Source organism: Aquarana catesbeiana, linkage group LG09, assembly GCF_042186555.1.
Source record: "Aquarana catesbeiana isolate 2022-GZ linkage group LG09, ASM4218655v1, whole genome shotgun sequence".
NCBI classification, from domain to species: Eukaryota; Metazoa; Chordata; class Amphibia; order Anura; family Ranidae; genus Aquarana; species Aquarana catesbeiana.
Window position 1 is genome coordinate 53966308 of NC_133332.1, and position 19221 is coordinate 53985528.

Here is a 19221-nt window from a genome sequence, read left to right on the forward strand (position 1 = left end):
TGGCTAAATCTGGGCTGACAGTATATCTTTAAACACTGTAGAATTAATCCGGCTGCTTCTGTCACATCATCAATAAACACCAATGGCCCAGTGCCACTGGAAGCCATGCATGCCCATGCCATCACACTGCGTCCACCATGTTTTACAGATGATGTTGTGTGCTTTGGATAATGAGCTGTTTCAAGCCTTCTCCACACTTTTTCTTCCCGTCATTCTGGTACAGATTAATCTTAGTTTCATCCATCCAAAGAATGCTTTTCCATGACTGGTCTGTTGATTTGGCCACTCCTAATGTTTCTGCTATTTTTCTGATGGATTTGTTTTGTTCTTGAAGCCTTACAATGGCCTGTTTCACTTGCATGGACAGTTCCTTTGAACGCATGATGTAGGTTCAAAGCAATAGATGCCAAATGCAAATACCACACTTAGATTTAACTCCAGACCTTTTACCTGCTTAATGAAGAAATAGTGAAGGAGTAGCCCACACCTTTCCATGAAACAGCTTTTGATTCAATTGTCCAATTACTTTTGGTCCCTGGAAAAAGGGGGATGGCTATTCTTAAGAGCTGTAATTCCTAGACCCTTCCTCCGATTTGAAAGTACATACCCTCAAATGAAACCTGAAAGTGTGCACTTTCAGCTCATATCCATTATATAACTATAGCTTGAAAATATTTTGGTAAATACCTGAAAAAACGAAAATTGTGCCTGTGTCCAAGAATATATGGACCTAACTGTAGTTGGGTTAGTTGGTGGCATGGCTCCCTCCAAGTCCTAATATTAAATAAAACTAACCAAAAAAAAAAATGGAGAAGAACTAATGAAGCACAGGTGGAAATACAGACATGGGAGGATTGAAAAAGTTTTACTTTTTCCTTTGGTCCAGTTTTTATATTCAGCCCCAGTATGGAAGTATTCATTTTGTGGGTTCAAGCAGTATTCAAGATGGAGAAACATGTACAGTACATTTAAAAAAAAAATAACTGTCTACAGATGTAGAACTGATATGTAGAATATATGATTCATGGTATCATCATGGTACACTATATATGATTCAAACAAAACCTCAACAAGCATCGGAGATAGATTGAAATGGGTATATTATTTTATCTCTGAGGGCTAAGTAGTAACAGGGTGCAGGTTGCACTGACATTGCCAACTTCACATTCTGCAAATGCTAGTTACATGGCTATAATGCTGCCCCTTTGTGTCAGTACGTTGGAGCACTAACCCCTTGTGATTTTACTTTACTTTACTTTTACTGTACCATTACTGTTGCTTATTTCAGGTCAATGACTCAAAGTAATGGAGTCTGTGTGTTACCAAACCATCCAGGCAGCTAGCATTTTCTTGAGGTTAACTTATAGTTATTGTAGTAAAAGTTTACTTTAATGGGAACCCATGTCAGGAAAACAATATTAGACAAACTAGTGAGTGGAGCACAAGGTGCAGTGCTTACATGTACTTTCAAGCTGGTCCAAAGCAACCTGTGTATGTGCTGGGCAGCCTCACGAACCTTGGCCTATACTTCCCGAAAATCCAAGACTTTTATTATACTATAGGTTTGGCACCCCGCACTGTTTTACCCTCCAGTGAGGCGGCTTAACCAGACAATAAAGGGGTACTTACTCAATAGACAGCGAAAGTAGGCCAAAAGGTCAGAGTTGTAGTAATGTCAAGGACTTGAGAATGTGTACATCTGTTTTTTTATTTGTATATCTAGTGGTTCTTAAAGTGACTCATACAACAAACAACAATTCCACAGAAGAGCAGTACCTGTAAATTAGAAATGTACTTCTCTTGCTGCCCTCCACTGCTAAACATTGCTCCAGTGAAGAGAAAGCCCTGTCTAAAACAGACACTTCCGAGAATGTCAAACTCCTGTGTCTCCCACAGCTCTCCAGGGTTCCTCCTGGCGACCCTCAAGTTACTTACTACTGTGTCTTGTAATGTTATAGGGGTCAGTAGGAAGAACTAGTGAGTACTGAGGGGGGACATAGGAAATCAACACTCCCAGAGGTAAATACTGAGAGGTGGGGGGGCATCCAAAAACAACATTCCCAGGGGTGAGTACTGTGGGGGACATAGGAAATCAACACTCCCAGGGGTGTTGGTTTCAGAAAAACTTCACTGTAAATTCCTGGTCACTGGAGCAGCATTTAAGAGGGTAGGCAGCAGGAAGAGTATGTATTTTCTTCTTTATAGGTACAGGATTTCTGGGATATTTTAGTTTGGAGACAGGGTTTGTATCTTTCTTTGACACAGGTTCACTTTTCACAATAATGTTCTTCATTTTTATGAGCCGTTTAGAGTACAATAAGAGAATTACCACCATTATCATTACATCATTTTAACAGTATGGGAGGCATAGTGGTGTAGTGGGTAGCACTCTCGGCTAGCAGTAAAAAATGGTCGCTGGTTCGAATCCCAATCAAGGGAGTTTGATGGTGCTATACAAGTACCTTAAAAAATAATAATAATAATAATAATAATAATAATGACAGCAATACAAAAACTTCACTGAGGTGGACAAACCAGAGAGGAAGGTGACTAGGTCTGCCCAGCCAACAAATGTTTAGGTAGCATTAGCTGGGCGCAGGTGAAGCTTTTTCCTCCAGACTCAGCGCACCTTTCCAAATCTGTAAAGTATCAATCTTTTTATCGCTGCAAAGATTGATCACAATGCTACACAATCCCTTTGGCTTACCTTGTGTTTGATATTAATTGCAACTTAAAGAAAACCTGTGGTTCGCACATGTATGGTGGCTCAGCAATAGGTTTACTTTAATGTCTCCCTCCCCAGCAACACATACTCACATTTTTTTTGTTTCCCTGTAGCTCTGTCCGATATTACCCATTTGAACCTGTGCAGTGATCCTTCCTCCTAGGCTGTATCTTCCGAAACAGGAAGCAGGTGAAGTAATGCATGCATTTACAGAGGGTCTTTTATTTAAATGCTTTTAATCCTACCTTAAAATGGGAACTAAAGAGTTAATACTCATCTTTCCAAAAGTCCCTCGCCAGCACTGGCATCTTCTTGTGTGCCAGTTTTAGGTCATCTTCTTTGGCTGGTACGAGATGACGTCACTAGCTAGTCATTCCGGCACACAGGGATCGGGCTGGCTGCTGTAAGCTGAGTTGTGCATGTGCAGCTCAGTTTATATTCCAGGGATCACTGTGAGCAGGTAAGTTTAGTTTATTTCAGAAGAGATATTGCATGTCTCTTCTGCAATAAAAGGCCAGCCTGTTCACAGCATGTAACAGTGGAACTTTAGTTCCACTTCAAGTAAAAATCTTTAAAAACACTGCAACCATTGATTGCACTTGTCCCTTTTAGCCTCTAGATCAGTGATGGTGAACCTTGGCACTCCAGAGGTTTTGGAACTACATTTCCCATGATGCTCATGCACTCTTCAGCTATGAGTAAGCGCTCTGTAAGAGCGTGAAACGCGTTAGCGGTCAAGCTGTATTGCCTCAACAGTGTCATGTACTAATTTTATGCCACGTTATTGAATAAAGAAGATTTTATTTATTTGCCTATTCCGGAGTGTGGCTGTCCAGAACTTTTTCCTGCATGCATATCATGGGAAATGTAGTTCCAAAACATCTGGGGTGCCAAGGTTCGCCAGCACTGTTCTAGATCAAGCTGTGCACATAGCAACATAGTGATCCGCAGCGCAAACGAGCGACTAGCAGGTATGCAGAGACTGTTCATGTCACTTCTTTATTCTCCACGCTCTGTGGTTAGTTTGACAGTGGAAACCGCTAAGTAGCATAGACCAACCCTTTTTACTCCCGTGCAGCTACACCCTAAACTATAAGTGCCCTATATATAAGTACAGACTTGCTGCAAACACTCAATCTCACTAACACTAATATAATGTTTTTTCACATACAGTGCCTTGAAAAATGATTCATACCCCTTGAACTTTTCCACATTTTGTCATGTTACAACCAAGAACGTAAATGTTTTCTTTTGGGATTTTATGTGACAGACCAACACAAAGTGGCACATAATTGTGAAATGGAAGGAAAATGATAAATGGTTTTCAAATTTGTTTACAAATAAATATCTGAAAAGTGTGGCATACATTTGTATTCAACCCCCTTTACTCTGATACACCTGCCTTCATAAGTCACCCAATTAGTAAATAGAGTCCACCTGTGTGTATAAATACAGTATAAATACAGCTGTCCTGTGAAGCCCTCAGACCCCATTCACACAGGGGCAACACGACTTGCCGGTCGCCTCAGCGAGGCGACCTGCAAACGAATGGCCGGGCGACTTGCAAAACGACTTCTGCATAGAAGTCTATGCAAGTCGCCCCAAGTCGCCCCCGAAGTCGTACAGGAACCTTTTTCTAAGTCGGAGCGACTTGCGTCGCTCCCCTTAGAACGGCTCCATAGTACAGAACGGGAGGCGACTTGTCAGGCGACTAGGTCGCCTGACAAGTCGTCCCTGTGTGAATGGGGTCTTAGAGGTTTGTTAGAGAACCTTAGTGAACAAACAGCATTATAAAGACCAAGGAACACACCAGACAGGTCAGGGATAAAGTTGTAAAGAAGTTTAAAAGCAGGGTTAGGTTATAAAAAAATATGCCAAGCTTTGAACATCTCACGGAGCACTGTTCAATCCATCATCCGAAAATGGAAAGAGTATGGCACAACTGCAAACCTACCAAGACATGGCCGTCCACCTAAACTGACAGGCCGGGCAAGGAGAGCATTCATCAGAGAAGCAGCCAAGAGGCCCATGATAACTCTGGAGGAGCTGCAGATATCCACAGCTCAGGTGGGAGAATCTGTCCACAGGACAGCTATTAGTCCTGCACTCCAGAAATCTGGCCTTTATGGAAGAGTGGCAAGAAAAAAGCCATTGTAGAAATAAAGCCATAAGAAGTCCTGTTTGCAGTTTGCGAAAAGCCATGTGGGGTGACACAGCAAACATGTGGAAGAAGGTGCTCTGGTCAGATGAGACCAAAATTGAATTTTGGCCTAAAAGCAAAACGCTATGTGTGGCATAGTAAAAAACTAACAATGCACATCACCCTGAACACACAATCCCCACTGTGAAGCATGGTGGTGGTAGCATGTTGTGGGGATGCTTTTCTTCAGTAGGGACAGGGAAGCTGGTCAGAGTTGATGGGAAGATGAATGGAGCCAAATACAGGGCAATCTTAGAAGAAAATCTGTTATGCCCTGTACACACGGTCGGACATTGATCGGACATTCCGAAAACAAAATCCATGGATTTTTTCCGGCGGATGTTGGTTCAAACTTGTCTTGCATACACACGGTCACACAAAGTTGTCGGAAAATCCGATCGTTCTGAATGCGGTGACGTAAAACACGTACATCGAGCCTATAAACGGGGCAGTAGCCAATAGCTTTCGTCTCTTAATTTTTTCTGAGCATGCGTGGCCCTTTGTGCATCGGATTTGTGTACACACGATCAGAATTTCCGACAACAGATTTTGTAGTCGGAAAATTTTATAGCCTGCTCTCAAACTTTGTGTGTGGGAAATTCCGATGGAAAATGTGTGATGGAGCCCACACATGGTCGGAATTTCCGACAACAAGGTCCTATCACACATTTTCCGTCAGAAAATCCGACCGTGTGTACGGGGCATTAGAGTCTGCAAAAGACTTGAGACTGGAACAGAGGGTCACCTTCCAGCAGGACAAATGACCCTAAACATACAGTCAGAGCTACAATGGAATCATTTAGATCAAAGTATATTCATGTGTTAGAATGGCCCAGTCAAAGCCCAGACCTAAATCCAATTGAGAATCTGTGGCAAGAGTTGAAAATTGCTGTTCACAGACGCTCTCCATCCAATCTGACAGAGCTTGAGCTATTTTGCAAAGAAGAATGGGCAAAAATGTCACACACTAGATGCAGCTATAATTTTGTTGAAAGGTGGGTCTACAAATGCACGTCACACTTTCACATATTTATTTGTAAAACATTTGGAATACCAGTTATCATTTTCCAATTATCATTTCACAATTATGTGCCACTTTGTGTTGGTCTATCACATAAAAATCCCAATAAAATACACTTAAAAGAGGAGTTCCCATTTAAAAAAAAAAAATTAAAAGTCAGCAGCTACAAATACTGCAGCTGCTGACTTTTAATTGGACACTTACCTGTCCCAGGGTTCAGCAATGCGGGGGATCGAAGCCCCGCTCCTCTCCCCCTCCGTTCGGTGGCGCCGGCATTGCAACTGTGGGCGCCTGGCTGTGGCTTCACAACCGGGCACCCACTGCGCATGCGCAAGTGTCGCTGCGCGCCGTGATTGGCCGCTCAGTCATCTGGGACCTGTAATGGGTCCCAGATGATTGACAAGAGAGAGGGAGCAGAGCTGAGCCCTTCCTGTGCCGAGGGGAAGTGATGTCACCAGCCCAGGCACTGAAAGAGGCAGTCTACGAGGGACCCCCTAGCAACAGGCATTTAGAGGTGAGTAAAAAAAAAAAATTTCCAAATGTTTTTTTTTGGGCACATTCATGTATTTTTTTTTTTTTGGGTGGAACACCACTTTAAGTTTTTGGTTGTACCATGACAAAATGTGGAAAATTTCAAGGGGTATGAATACTTTTTCAAGGCATATACTGTAGCTGAGTAGCATAGCCTTCAGGTTTGCCAGAGAAACTTGTTTGCATGTTTAGGACTTGAACGGACCTCAGCAGGAACAAAACAATGTTTTAATACAATCCGTTAGTTAAATGCATACAAGCATAGTTAGCAAATATACTGTATATTCCACTTTCCACAGCATCTGGATTTCATCTTTAACCACTTGACCCCCAGGTCTTTTCTGGCACTCTTTGTTTACATGCAACAATCAGAATTTTTTGCTAGCCAATATCTTGGAACCCCCAAACATTATATATTTTTTTAAAGCAGAGGCCCTAGAGAACAAATTGGTGGGTTTTGCAATTTTTTGTCACACGGTATTTGGATGAATATAGCCAGTACCTGCTGTTGCCGTTGCACAGGGGTGTGAAATTTTAAAGTGTGACATGTTTGGTATCCATTTACTCGGCGTAAAATCATCTTTTATATTTTACAAAAAATTGGGTTATGTATTGTGTGTACCAAGATCGGTGTGATCAAATGCTATTCTTTTTCAAAAATGGTGCCGTTTACATCCGGGTAAACCAAAAGTGATGTAAGGTCATCGCTTCTATGTTACTATATCAGAGAGCCGAACAAAGCTGATCCGGTCTTTGTTCAGCTCTGTGATCAGTCGCAGGAAGTGCTGGCTGGTCAATTGGGACTCCTGGTGGGGCAGGAGATCCCTGTAAAGCCAGGGAAGGCTGTAAAAGCAATCCACCGGCTTCTTAGCCGCTAGGATCACCTCTACACAAGAGCTGACCGTCGGCTCAAAAAAAAAAAAAAAAAAAAAACGGTACTGGGATGATGCCTGCAGCTGTAGGCATCATCTCGGTATAACCACTTGAAGTCTAGCGACGTACGGGTACCTTGCTTGGTGGCAAGTGGTTAAATGTTACCATTATATTTGTTTAAAAATTAAAAGAAAAACCATGTAAAACAGTTTCCAATATCAAGCACCTCTACAAAAGTTCTTTATTGCTCTCTCTCTCATGTCACAGTTCTCTAGCAATACCTAGACAGCAGCTGTGAAAACTCTATGTAAAGAATTACCTTTCAAAGTCTGTCTTTGTTCAGCCTGTTTGGATACAATTACATCATCCCTCCTCCGCCAATTGGCTGGAAGTATTGTTTTTTGTCTTTTCACATTTTTATTTTATTATAGCATGGCAGTATCCATAATGTACAAAATAAAAGATATTAGGTACAAAGGAAGATACCATTCCGCTGACTGGCTATAGATCACATCAAATAACAATCCAGCTAAAAGCCTACACAAGGCAGGTGATATTTATGAAATTTGTTAACTTAGTTACATAGTTACCGTATTTTCCGGTGTATAAGGTGACTGGGCGTATAAGACGACCCCCTAATTTTACAGTTTTTTAAGAGTTTTAGCCTGTACTTACCGTATAAGACAACCCCCCTTCCGAAGCTTCATATTTTTTCCTTCTTGCTGGAGCTGGAGCCATATCCTTCTTCCTTCTTGCTGGAGCCAATCACGGCGAGCGATGTATTCTATTAATGAATACAAAGCCTGCTTGCATTGGCAGAGGCTGTAACATCATCAGCCTGCGCCTCTCTGACTCTCAAAGCCAATCCGAGCAGGCTACTCTATGTGTAGCCTGCTCGGATTGGCAGAGGTTGTTACTCCAATTCGAGCAGGTTCTGTATTCATTTGAATACATCGCTCACCGGGATTGGCTCAACGGCATATACTGTATGTAGCGGAAGCTACATACAGCATTACCGCACATCCAGCAGGCATCCAAGGGGCTGACCCGGCATATAAGACAACCCCTGCTTTTTGGCCAGTTTTTTTAAGTGTAAAAAGTCATCTTATACGCCGGAAAATATGGTAGTTTGTTTAAAAAAAAAAGACACAAGTCCATCAAGTTCAAAAAAATTAAAAATACAATCCCATATACACAAACCTACACCCACAGTTAATCCAGAGGAAGGAAAAAACCCCAGCAAAGCATGCTCCAATTTGCTACAGCAGGGGAAAAAAATTCCTTCCTGATCCCCCGAGAGGTAATCAGATTTTCCCTGGATCACAACTTTACCTATATATGTTAGTACCCAGTTATAATGTGTACATTTAGGAAAGAATCCAGGCCTTTTTTAAAGCAACTTGAATAGCAAAAAAAAAAAACAAATCCAGAGACATCTTGGAAGTATTATTTTATATATTGGATAGAAAAAATAATTGCAGCCTATAAGTAAATAGCAATGAAGCAACTGAAAGTAGGAAAAAAAGACACTTTGTAAAAAATTTTTTTTTTTCTTTCACAGCAGCTGTCTAAGGATTTTCAACTGTAACAGCTGTTAGGTGGGATAACAAGTGGAATGACATGGGTTACTTTAACTTCTTTAAACATTATAATATACATGAAAGAACAAAATAAGACCATTGATATATACCTAAAGCGGACTTCCAGCAGACTTGTGATTGAACATGGTAGAGAACACCACTGCCTCTCCACCACATTTAATCAGAGAACGCTTCACATTCATTGGGAGGGTGCAACAGGTTTTCTGAACGTCAGGTGCGGCAGGGAAGCAGCTCAGCACGGACCCATATGCCAGCAGCAATCACTGTAGTAGCAGTGCCTACTGCAATGATTTCCAGCTTCCACAGAGATTGGGCAGGTATGGCACACATACATTCATGAATTGCTCCAAATGGCCAATTACAGTCAAAAGTTTTTTGTTTTGAATAGGATGAGGAAGGAATTGAACCTACCTTTCATGCTTTTTTCCCCCACTTTGCATTCCAGATTTAGAGATTTCTCTTCACTTCCTGTCTCGATGATGGGTGTTAGAACAAGAAGTCAGGGAAAACCTCCCCACTTCCTGTCTTTTTAAGCACTTTAATCGTGCACATTTGTACAGTTATGCCCCGTACACACGGTCGGATTTTCCGACGGAAAATGTGTGATAGGACCTTGTTGTCGGAAATTCCGACCGTGTGTAGGCTCCATCACACATTTTCCATCGGATTTTCCGACACACAAAGTTTGAGAGCAGGCTATAAAATTTTCCGACAACAAAATCCGTCGGAATTTCCGATCGTGTGTACACAAATCCGACGGACAAAGTGCCACGCATGCTCAGAATAAATAAAGAGATGAAAGCTATTTGCTACTGCCCCGTTTATAGTCCCGACGTACGTGTTTTACGTCACCGCGTTCAGAATGATCAGATTTTCCGACAACTTTGTGTGACCGTGTGTATGCAAGACAAGTTTGAGCCAACATCCGTCGGAAAAAATCCTAGGATTTTGTTGTCGGAATGTCCGATCAATGTCCGACCGTGTGTACGGGACATAAGAATGTTTTCAATAGCTACCCTCTGAGGCCATGTATAACACTTATAAGGCTGTCAAACTAACAGTGAAGAGAGGACTCACCTCAAGCTTTTTAATATGCGTGTTGACTGTGGAAAAGTCTGGTAAAGCTTCCAATGGTTGAAGTTGCTCTTCTATCTTGAAGAGTCTCTTTCCCAAGTCTGAATAATTTTGTACTACCAGGTCAGCTTTACTGGATTGGAAGAGCTGCTGTGCTTTGGCATGAGTAGTGGACTCCAGCTCCACCCAACACTGACGGATCTCTTCAATCTTCTTCTTGACCACCCCGGCCAGCTCTGGCTTCTCCTGAATCAAATGTTGACCTTCCTGAAGAAAACAGACAGAAAAAAAAATTTCTATAAAGAAACTCTCAAAACTCCAAGTTCACAATGATTTATTTTATCTAATACCAGAATTGTTTCTGAACCAGAACTTTCCATGCAAGGCTTGTCACCCTCAAATGAAACAAAGGGGCAGACTGATCAGAATAACCATAATCAATCTACTGAAGGCTGCTTCAACCTAATTCTAATAACTACAAAAGTGCTTCGTTGACTTACATGATGAAAATAATATCGGAGCTTGATCTAAAATATTTGCTACATTTTATGAAAGTGGCAGAAATTATTTTTGAAGTATTCAACTGCAGATTTAAGCAAGAAAATATAAGCTTTATAAACTATAGAAGAGTTTGGAACATCATTCATTTAAAATAGTCAAGGTCTGACAAACTTTGTAAGGGTGCTGCAAAAAAAAGAAAAGAAAAGTCAACTGGACGTGCCTGGTCTAGATAATATTGCTTTAAAAATAAATCCATTTGTGTTTATGTGGGTCTTTCCCTATTTTTTTACGATACTAATGCAAGTCGCACGTTCGCTGTCTCTTTCTGATACAATGCCTACTGCTAACCTCTGATTGGGTTCACATCCAGGATCCCTCTATAGTGATTGTTTGTCTGTCAGATGATATCTCCACCACTGGATTGAGTGCCTGTTCTTATGCTCTTCCATGAGACCGATCTCTTTAAGGTTTTTCATCTGTGAACCCCTAAGCTTTACCATTGCATTGTATATATGTAAGCTACTGATTTAGTGCCACCTACACAAATATGTCCTGTAGATTTGAGGTTTTTTTTGCTTATTATACCATTTCCTCATTGGAAATAATTTTTTATTGTAACCTAAATATTTTTAATAAGAAGAGATTACACATTTGTGTTTATGGGTTAAAATCAGGAGGTGCAAATCACCTCTGTCAACGTGATTTTTGTTTTGAAGGAAGGCTTACTAGGCTAGGAGAAAACACACTCAAACATTTGTATTCAAGAAGAAATAGGGTAACACACCTTCATAAATTAATGCTGTGACAGGTGAACGATCCGTCACTGTGGGGTTGATTTACTAAAACTGGAGAGTGCAAAATCTGGTGCAGCTTTGCATAGAAACCAATCAGCTTCCAGGTTCTTTTGTCAAAACTTAATTGAGCAAGCTGAAGTTAGAAACTGATTGGCTACCAGAGCTGCACCAGGGTGAGTCTGACTGGAAACAGGTGGGTATTGCCCATGAAAGAGTAGTCTCCGATAAGTCATGGCTCCTCTTGTGGAGACAGTGTACTGCACAGGCAGAATGGCTGCACAGATAGGGTACCTCTATACCAGTCATTCTCAACCAGGGTTCCATGGAACCCCAAGGTTCCTCCAGGGGTTGCTAGAGGCTCCTTGAGCTGTGGGTAATTGACTTCTCATTTGATGGTCCCTGCTTAGTTCCAGGATCAAGGCCACTTGGCAAAGCCAGTAGCATGACACCAATTGTCTTTTGAGCTGTCCATAAGGATGGCATTCTGACCACCACTGCAAGAGATGCATTCTCTTTCTTTGACCACCGATGTAAGGGACATTTTTGCCATTGACCCATAATAAATTGGTTTGATTAAGGGTTCCCTAATGCCCCGTACACATGACCGGACTTTCCGTCAGAAAAGGTCCGACAGAATCATTCCATCAGACATTCCGATCGTGTGTGGGCTTCAACCTTTTCTTTCTAAAATTCTGACGGGCCTAGAAATAGAACATGTTTCAAATCTTTCCGACGGAATGAGTTCCTATCGGGAAAACCGCTCGTCTGTATGCTAGTCAGACGGACCAAAAACTACGCAAGGGCAGCTATTGGCTACTGGCTACTGAACTTCCTTTTTCTAGTCCCGTCGTACGTCATCACGTTCTAAATGATCGGACTTTGGTGTGATCGCGTGTAGGCAAGTCCGTTTCAGCGGAACTCTGTCGGAAAGACCGTCGGAGTCTATTCTGATGGAAAGTCTGGTCGTTTGTACGCGGCATAAGACCTCATAATTGTTTTAGGAGTTCCTCTGGGGTAAAAAAAGTTGGAGAAAGGCTGCTCTATGCCAATGTAAGTTGGTCCCCTCTCACAAAACATTTCCACCCTTGCTATCAAGACTAGGTACATGTGACTAAAGATAGTCCTAGGCATAAGTTAAAAGATAGGAACAATTTTTCCACTGCTGGCATATTTATGGTGTTGGAGAGACCTTAACGGATGATTGACTGGAAAAATGACAGTCAGACAAGCATATTTTATTTATTTTTTGCACATTACACTGCAAGCATTTTTGTATCTGCAAAATTCTGAAACCAGAGTTAAAAGGGTTGTAAAGACAGAAGGTTTTTTTTATATCTTATCGAATTCTTTGCAGTAAGATAAAAAGCCTTATGTGTGCAGCAGTCCCCCTCAGCCCCCCTAATACGTACCTGAGCCCCATCACTGTCCAGCACTGTCCATGAGTTCCTTGGCCGTCTGGGACTCTCCCTCCTGATTAGCGTAGACGCAGCAGCGGTGCCATTGGCTCCCGCTGCTATCAAAGTCAGTTAGCCAATCAGGAGAGAGAGGGGTGGGGCCGAACCGCAGCTCCGTGTCTGAATGGACACACGGAGCTGCAGCTCAACTCAAGTGCCCCCATAGCAAGCTGCTTGCTGTATGAGCACTCGTCAGGAGGGAGGGGAGTAGCAAAGAGGGACCCAAGAAGATGAGGATCCGGGCTGCTCTGTGCAAATCCACTGCAACAGAGCAGGTAAGTATAACATGTTTGTCATTTTTCTAAAAAAAAAAAAAAAAAAAAACACAAGACTTTACAATCACTTCAATTGAACAAGCTGTAGTTAGAAGCGGATTGGCTACCATACACAGCTGCACCAGATTCTGAGTGGTCCAGTCTTGGTAAATCTCCCCCCATGTGTCAGTAATTTCTGCCATGTCGGTGAAGAAGGGAAAGCTACGTGCCAGTAATTCCTTTTATGTTAAAGATGATTTCTAAGCTGAAATAAAAATAATGCAGCTCTGCAATCACAACGCATTATGAAAACTATATTTTTTAAATGCAAACAATGACTTGGTATCGGCCTCTTGCAGACACTGTCAAGCAGAACAAGGAGCCAGTTGGTAGTGTTGCAGTGCAACAAGCATGTTGATAAGAGGAGAGAGAAGAATGACACAGAGATGAGCATGAGTGGAACTGCAAAAGAGAAAAATCAGGTCTCCTGCCATGCCAAGTAGGGCTGTACTGGGTGACATAGTGGCATAACTTTCAGGACTGGATGAACAGAAATACAAATGCTTTGACAGGTAAACAGTTTTGGGGTTTGCCTGTAGTTGAGCTTTAATAAAGAGAGAGGAAAGTTGCTGTATGTGAGGTTAGCTCTTCTCATTACCCTCCCTAGGTTAGCAGTGCGGCAGGTTGTGTCAGGCCAGCCACTCCTGCTGTCTCCATGCAGCGTGTGAGTCGCTGACAGATCCTCATTTTGCCCAGCGCAGGGGATTTGAATCTGTTATTTCCCTCCGTTCTGCCCATATTTGATCTTGTTATTTTTCTTCAGAGAAAGAGGGCGAAATAATCGGATTTAATGCAAATTGGTGTCTGGCTGCAGAAGCTGAGATAAGCAGCTCCATGGAATGCCTGGAAGCCTGTAATATGTCACATGCGTGAGACACATCTGAATTCATGATATCTGGGTCATGTCGCTAGTTCCATACAGTGTGACAGTAATTACAGACATTTGTAAGAACGTGGTATTAACCAGTTCATTGATCAGGACATCTTGGGAACTGTGTGACCAGCTGTGTCCACGTGCTTGACCTGGATGTGTCCCAGGGGCCTCCTTCGGCTGATTCATCCTAGCAGGCTCTATGACTTCCATACTGTAAAACCTTTTCAAATAAGCGCAAAATGCTGGTGCAAGACTTCATATAATCACAATGATTGTTTAAAGGGCAGCTCCAGGGAACAGCTATATTTATATACCTGGAACACATACATAGAGACTTTTCCGCCTGCCAAAAGATGTGTGATGTAAGGGGCCGTGTCACACCAGTCATTCTGCTGCAGCTTCAGCATCTCCCTCGTTAACATTTTTTGTTAAGTAAAAATGAACTGCAATGAACTCACAATGTGCACAGCACTCCTTCCATATGTGACTGACCTTCTGCAGGAAGCAAAGCTTGCTAGTGAATTACAACAATAGCACACCAGTGGTAAGTAGCTGGTAGCTGTGCATTCTTTAGGAGATTTTGAGCACCCATATTTCCCCTAGAGGCAGTAGGAAGACCCGGCGACATCACCAGCAGCTCCAGGAAGTGGATAGAAGTTGGGATACACGGTATTTTTTTTTCCCTAAAAATGCGTCACATTTTATTTTAAGGCGGAAGTAAACCCATTCATCAAACAGTTTCATTTCCGGCACGTGCCGGAAATGTAACACTACCATTGGTTGTGCTCTCAACCAAACTGTCAAGCCATCCAATGGCTGGTGTCTAAACTGATCACATGTGCAGCATCATGGCAGTTGTGTATTAAACAGAGGCAAAGATGGCAGCTTCCTTGGCTGAAAACGATAGGAGGGGTTTACTTACATTTTAAGCATCAAAAAACCAAGCGCTGCTCCTATACTAACCATATACGTTTCTGTGTTCTCTCCACTATATCAATAAATACATAAATCCAAACATATTAAATATATGGAATTCAATAATCTCATAATGTGTCTATATATATATATATATATATATATATATATATATATATATATATATATATATATATATATATATATATATATATATAAAATAATCAGTGCAACACAAAGTGCTAGTGCAACAATCTTCATTCATAAAGTCCATGAGTGCAATTTAAAGTACCTGTGCAGATATACGAGAGTAATGGGACGCCTGCCTTTACACACACTTGAACTTTAATGGCATTCCAGTCTTATGCCCTGTACACACGGTCGGATTTTCCAATGGAAAATGTGTGATAGGACCTTGTTGTCGTAAATTCCGACCGTGTGTAGGCTCCATCACACATTTTCCATAGGAATTTCCGACACACAAAGTTTGAGAGCTTGCTATAAAATTTTCCGACAACAAAATCCGTTGTCGGAAATTCCGATCGTATGTACACAAATCCGACGCACAAAGTGCCACGCATGCTCAGAATAAATTAAGAAACGAAAGCAATTGGCTACTGACCCGTTTATAGTCCCGACGTACGTGTTTTACGTCACCGCGTTCAGAACGATCGGATTTTCCGACAACTTTGTGTGACCGTGTGTATGCAAGACAAGTTTGAGCCAACATCCGTCTGAAAAAATCCTAGGATTTTGTTGTCGGAATGTCCGATTAATGTCCGACCGTGTGTACAGGGCATAAGTCTGTAGGGCTCAATACAGTGGAACCTCGGATTGCGAGTAACGAGGTTAACGAGCGTTTCGCAATACAAGCTATTATTTTTGAAAAATCCTGACTCGGTTTGCGAGTGTTGTCTTGCAAAACGAGCCGGATTCAAGCCTCTGCGGTGTGCAGTACTGCATTTGGCCAGAGGTGCGGGGGCGCCGGTGAAACGTTGCGTCGGTGACACAAACTGAAAGGTGTTCTAATCCCTCTTCACTCTATCCAAAAAAAAAAAAAAAAAGGATTTCGGCCCATTTTAAAACGCAATGCAACATGCAAAGACATATTAATGCACATACAGTTACATAGGCTCAGCACACACATTGCCATGTGAATGGACCATAACAGTCTGCCACAGGAGTTACTGCAATTCAACTCTGCAGACTGTTTAAAACATTAGACTGAATAGGTTTTTAAATGGACAACATTTAACCAGCTGCAATATGTAAAAGACAGAACACTGTAGATTGTAGATTACGGGAATATCCAATTGCCTTTGGGCATCAGAAAGGAATTTTTCCTTTGTAAGAGAAAATTGGATCATACTTCAAAAGGGTTCTCTAGCCTTCTTATGTATCAACTCTGGGTTTAAGATTTTGCAGAATTCAAGGTTTTTCTTTTATGTATTTTTGTTTTTTAGTTGAACTGGGTGACCCAAGTTTCTGCTTAATTCCATAAAAAAAAAAAAAAAAAATAGATTTGTTTGACCACTTCATACTTTCATAGATCTGTTTTGGCTAATGCTTTACTGTTCTGTAGCAGATATTATTATATATTGTCCTATATAAGTTAATCTTACAAGACTGGGTGTAGACCTTGGCCCCCTTTTTAAAATAAAACCCCTTTTTTTGCCCTGTGCCAATCTATGGAAACCGAGCTGGGTCACAAAAGAATCTCTAAAATGTAGACATAGTGGCTTAAAGCGGAGTTTCACCGAAAAAGAATAATATTAAAAGTCAGCAGCTACAAATACTGCAGCTGCTGACTTTTAATATTAGGACACTTACCTGCCCAGGGCGTCTGCGATGTCCTCACCCGAAAGCCGATCTGTCCCTCAGCTCCCGGTGCAGGCGACGGCATCTTTGGTAAGGGAATCAGGAAGTGAAGCCTTGCGGCTTCACAGCCTGGTTCGCTACTGAGCATGCGCGAGTCGTGCTGCGCATCCTCACTGGTCCCTGCTGTCTTTTGGGAAGACAGCGGGGGGGGGGGGGGGGGGGGGGGGTTGCGGGAATGGAGCGGAGGAGGGGCCAGAACATGGTGTAGATCGCCGCAGCGATCTATGCCCGGAAGTGGGAGCAAATACCTGTATTGGACAGGTATGAGAAAGAGAGAGAGAGAGAGAGAGAGAAGCTGCCTGAGTGGGCACCACTATTCCTAAAAGTAGAAATTAACAAGAAAATATGCCAAATATGGGACTTTAAAAGGTGCCTAAAAATACAATGCATGTACATCACTGTTAAAGTTGCATCTATGTATTTAATTCAAATAAAAATGTAACGATTTCACCCAACAAGGTTTCCTTTTTTCACAGTTTATTGGTACTTTCTCCCACCCTACTGTATACCACCTATCTCCTTTATTTTCAATAGAACTGAGTGGTTCAAAATGGCTTTGGTGGGGGGGGGTTTCAACGATTATATCACAACGCATTTCATGGATCCCAAAGACCCCACTTCAGGCTCTGTGAAGCTATTTAAAAAAAAAAAAAAAAAAAAAATCGGATCGGACGAAAAATGAATGTAAACTGACAAATGGTCTGTTTTTCATCAGTTTTTGCATTGGTAGTGGATGTAAAAAAAACACAATGAGAAACGGATGAGCAGCTGATGAAAACTGATGAACAGTTCATCTGTTTTGACCTGACTAAACTGATGAAATGAACGGTCTGCATGTGTGAAAGGGGCCTTATTGTACTGCCCCCAATACTGGGATCAGGACCCTGGGGGACCACCAACCACACCAAACATCAATGTTTATTTGAATTTCAGGTCATGTTCAATTTTTATTATGTATATTGGAGAAAGGTTGCAACAATTTTCTTTGGGGTTATCAAATTAGTTTACTAATAAAGTCAATGAATAGTACATACTTCAGATATATTTGAGGTTCTCTTGAGAAGACCTCTATTGGATTTTATTTGTACATTCTAGATCAAGATAGTATATGTGGGAAAAATGAGTCTAGATATAATTATATGGGACTTTTTATGGAGTACTTAGGGTATTATCCCCTAATTTTACAGGTATTGTCATACAGCCCTTTAAGGTTTCCTCACATACACAGGGAATGTACATGGTCTTGTGGAAACCAATAGAGAGATCATAGTATGCATGTAGGTTTTTACTATCTTCCCCTCCTCCTCTTCCCCTTTTTCATTAAGGGTCTTCCGTGGTATGTATTATTCTGGAGTTATCATTAACGCCTCATGACAAGATTTTTTGTTTTGTATTTTCACTTTCTTCACATTGTTCTTTTTTTTTTTTTCCCCCCAGTGATTTCCTCTTAGGGGAGGTCTGGTGTTGGTAGTCCCCAAGGTCCTGACCCCAGTCATGGTGACAGCACAATAAAAGGTATTTTTTAATACAAAATATGCAATATCTGAATTATCCTTCAATGTGCACTGATTGTTTTTTTAATAGTTTCAGAGAACCTAAAGAAGTATTTGGGACCCACAAAACATGTTGTGGTATAATTGTTGAAATCCCCCTACCAAAGGCATTCTGAATTTGCAAACATTTTTATTTTATTTTTTTTTTTAATATGAATTGAACACATTGACATGTACATACATTGTATTTTTAGGCATATTTGACATTTTCTTGTTATTCATTTTCCAAAATAAATTCCCCTTTAACTCTATTTGTAAAAAAAAATTGAAAACCATTTATCATTTTCCTTTCACTTCACAATTATGCGCCACTTTGTGTTGGTCTATCAAATAAAATTCGAATAAAATAAATTTACGTTTTTGGTTGTAACATGACAAAATGTGGAGAATTTCAAGGGGTATGAATACTTTCTCAAGGCACTGTAAATCAATCAATAAATAGGACCACCACAAAAACTATAAACCTGGTTTCAAAAGTGATCAAAATGTGCTAGCAGCAACAATATTAAGCAAACCTAAATATGTACCCCAAAAAAGCCACTCACTGCAAAACAAGTCACATCAAAACACTGCAGCAATAGGGTGCAAACAGTAGTGCACAATTCTACAATCGTAGTGGAGCTCAGGGGGCGGCAATCATCACTAGACTCCAAAAGACTCCCATTCCACCTGTCAGAGGAATCACATCAGAGGCACTTAGTTTAATGGGGCTGCCAATGAAGCCAGTGAACGGAGAAAAGAGAGTAAACGGTGTCAACCAATTCCTGGCTGTGGATGAGTCTGTCAAAAGCGCTGCTATTACGGAAGCACAAAAAGAATTCCCCTACCTGGGTGACGTCACCGCTGGACTCAAAATCCGACATGTTTCAGTCAGAGGACAGGACCTTTAATGGGGAAAGATTGGCGTTATGTA

General features: G+C 41.4%; 1 protein-coding gene across 3 annotated transcripts in view; it reads right to left on the reverse strand.

Annotated features, from left to right (window-relative positions):
• SPTBN4 (spectrin beta, non-erythrocytic 4) overlaps window positions 1–19221 on the reverse strand; it is a 285984-nt gene that overhangs the window by 73032 nt on the left and 193731 nt on the right. For all 3 annotated transcript variants that reach the window (XM_073598514.1, XM_073598515.1, XM_073598516.1), the window contains one exon: window positions 10029–10292. In XM_073598514.1, coding sequence (XP_073454615.1) covers window positions 10029–10292 — 264 coding nt within the window. The remainder of the gene's footprint in view (window positions 1–10028; window positions 10293–19221) is intronic.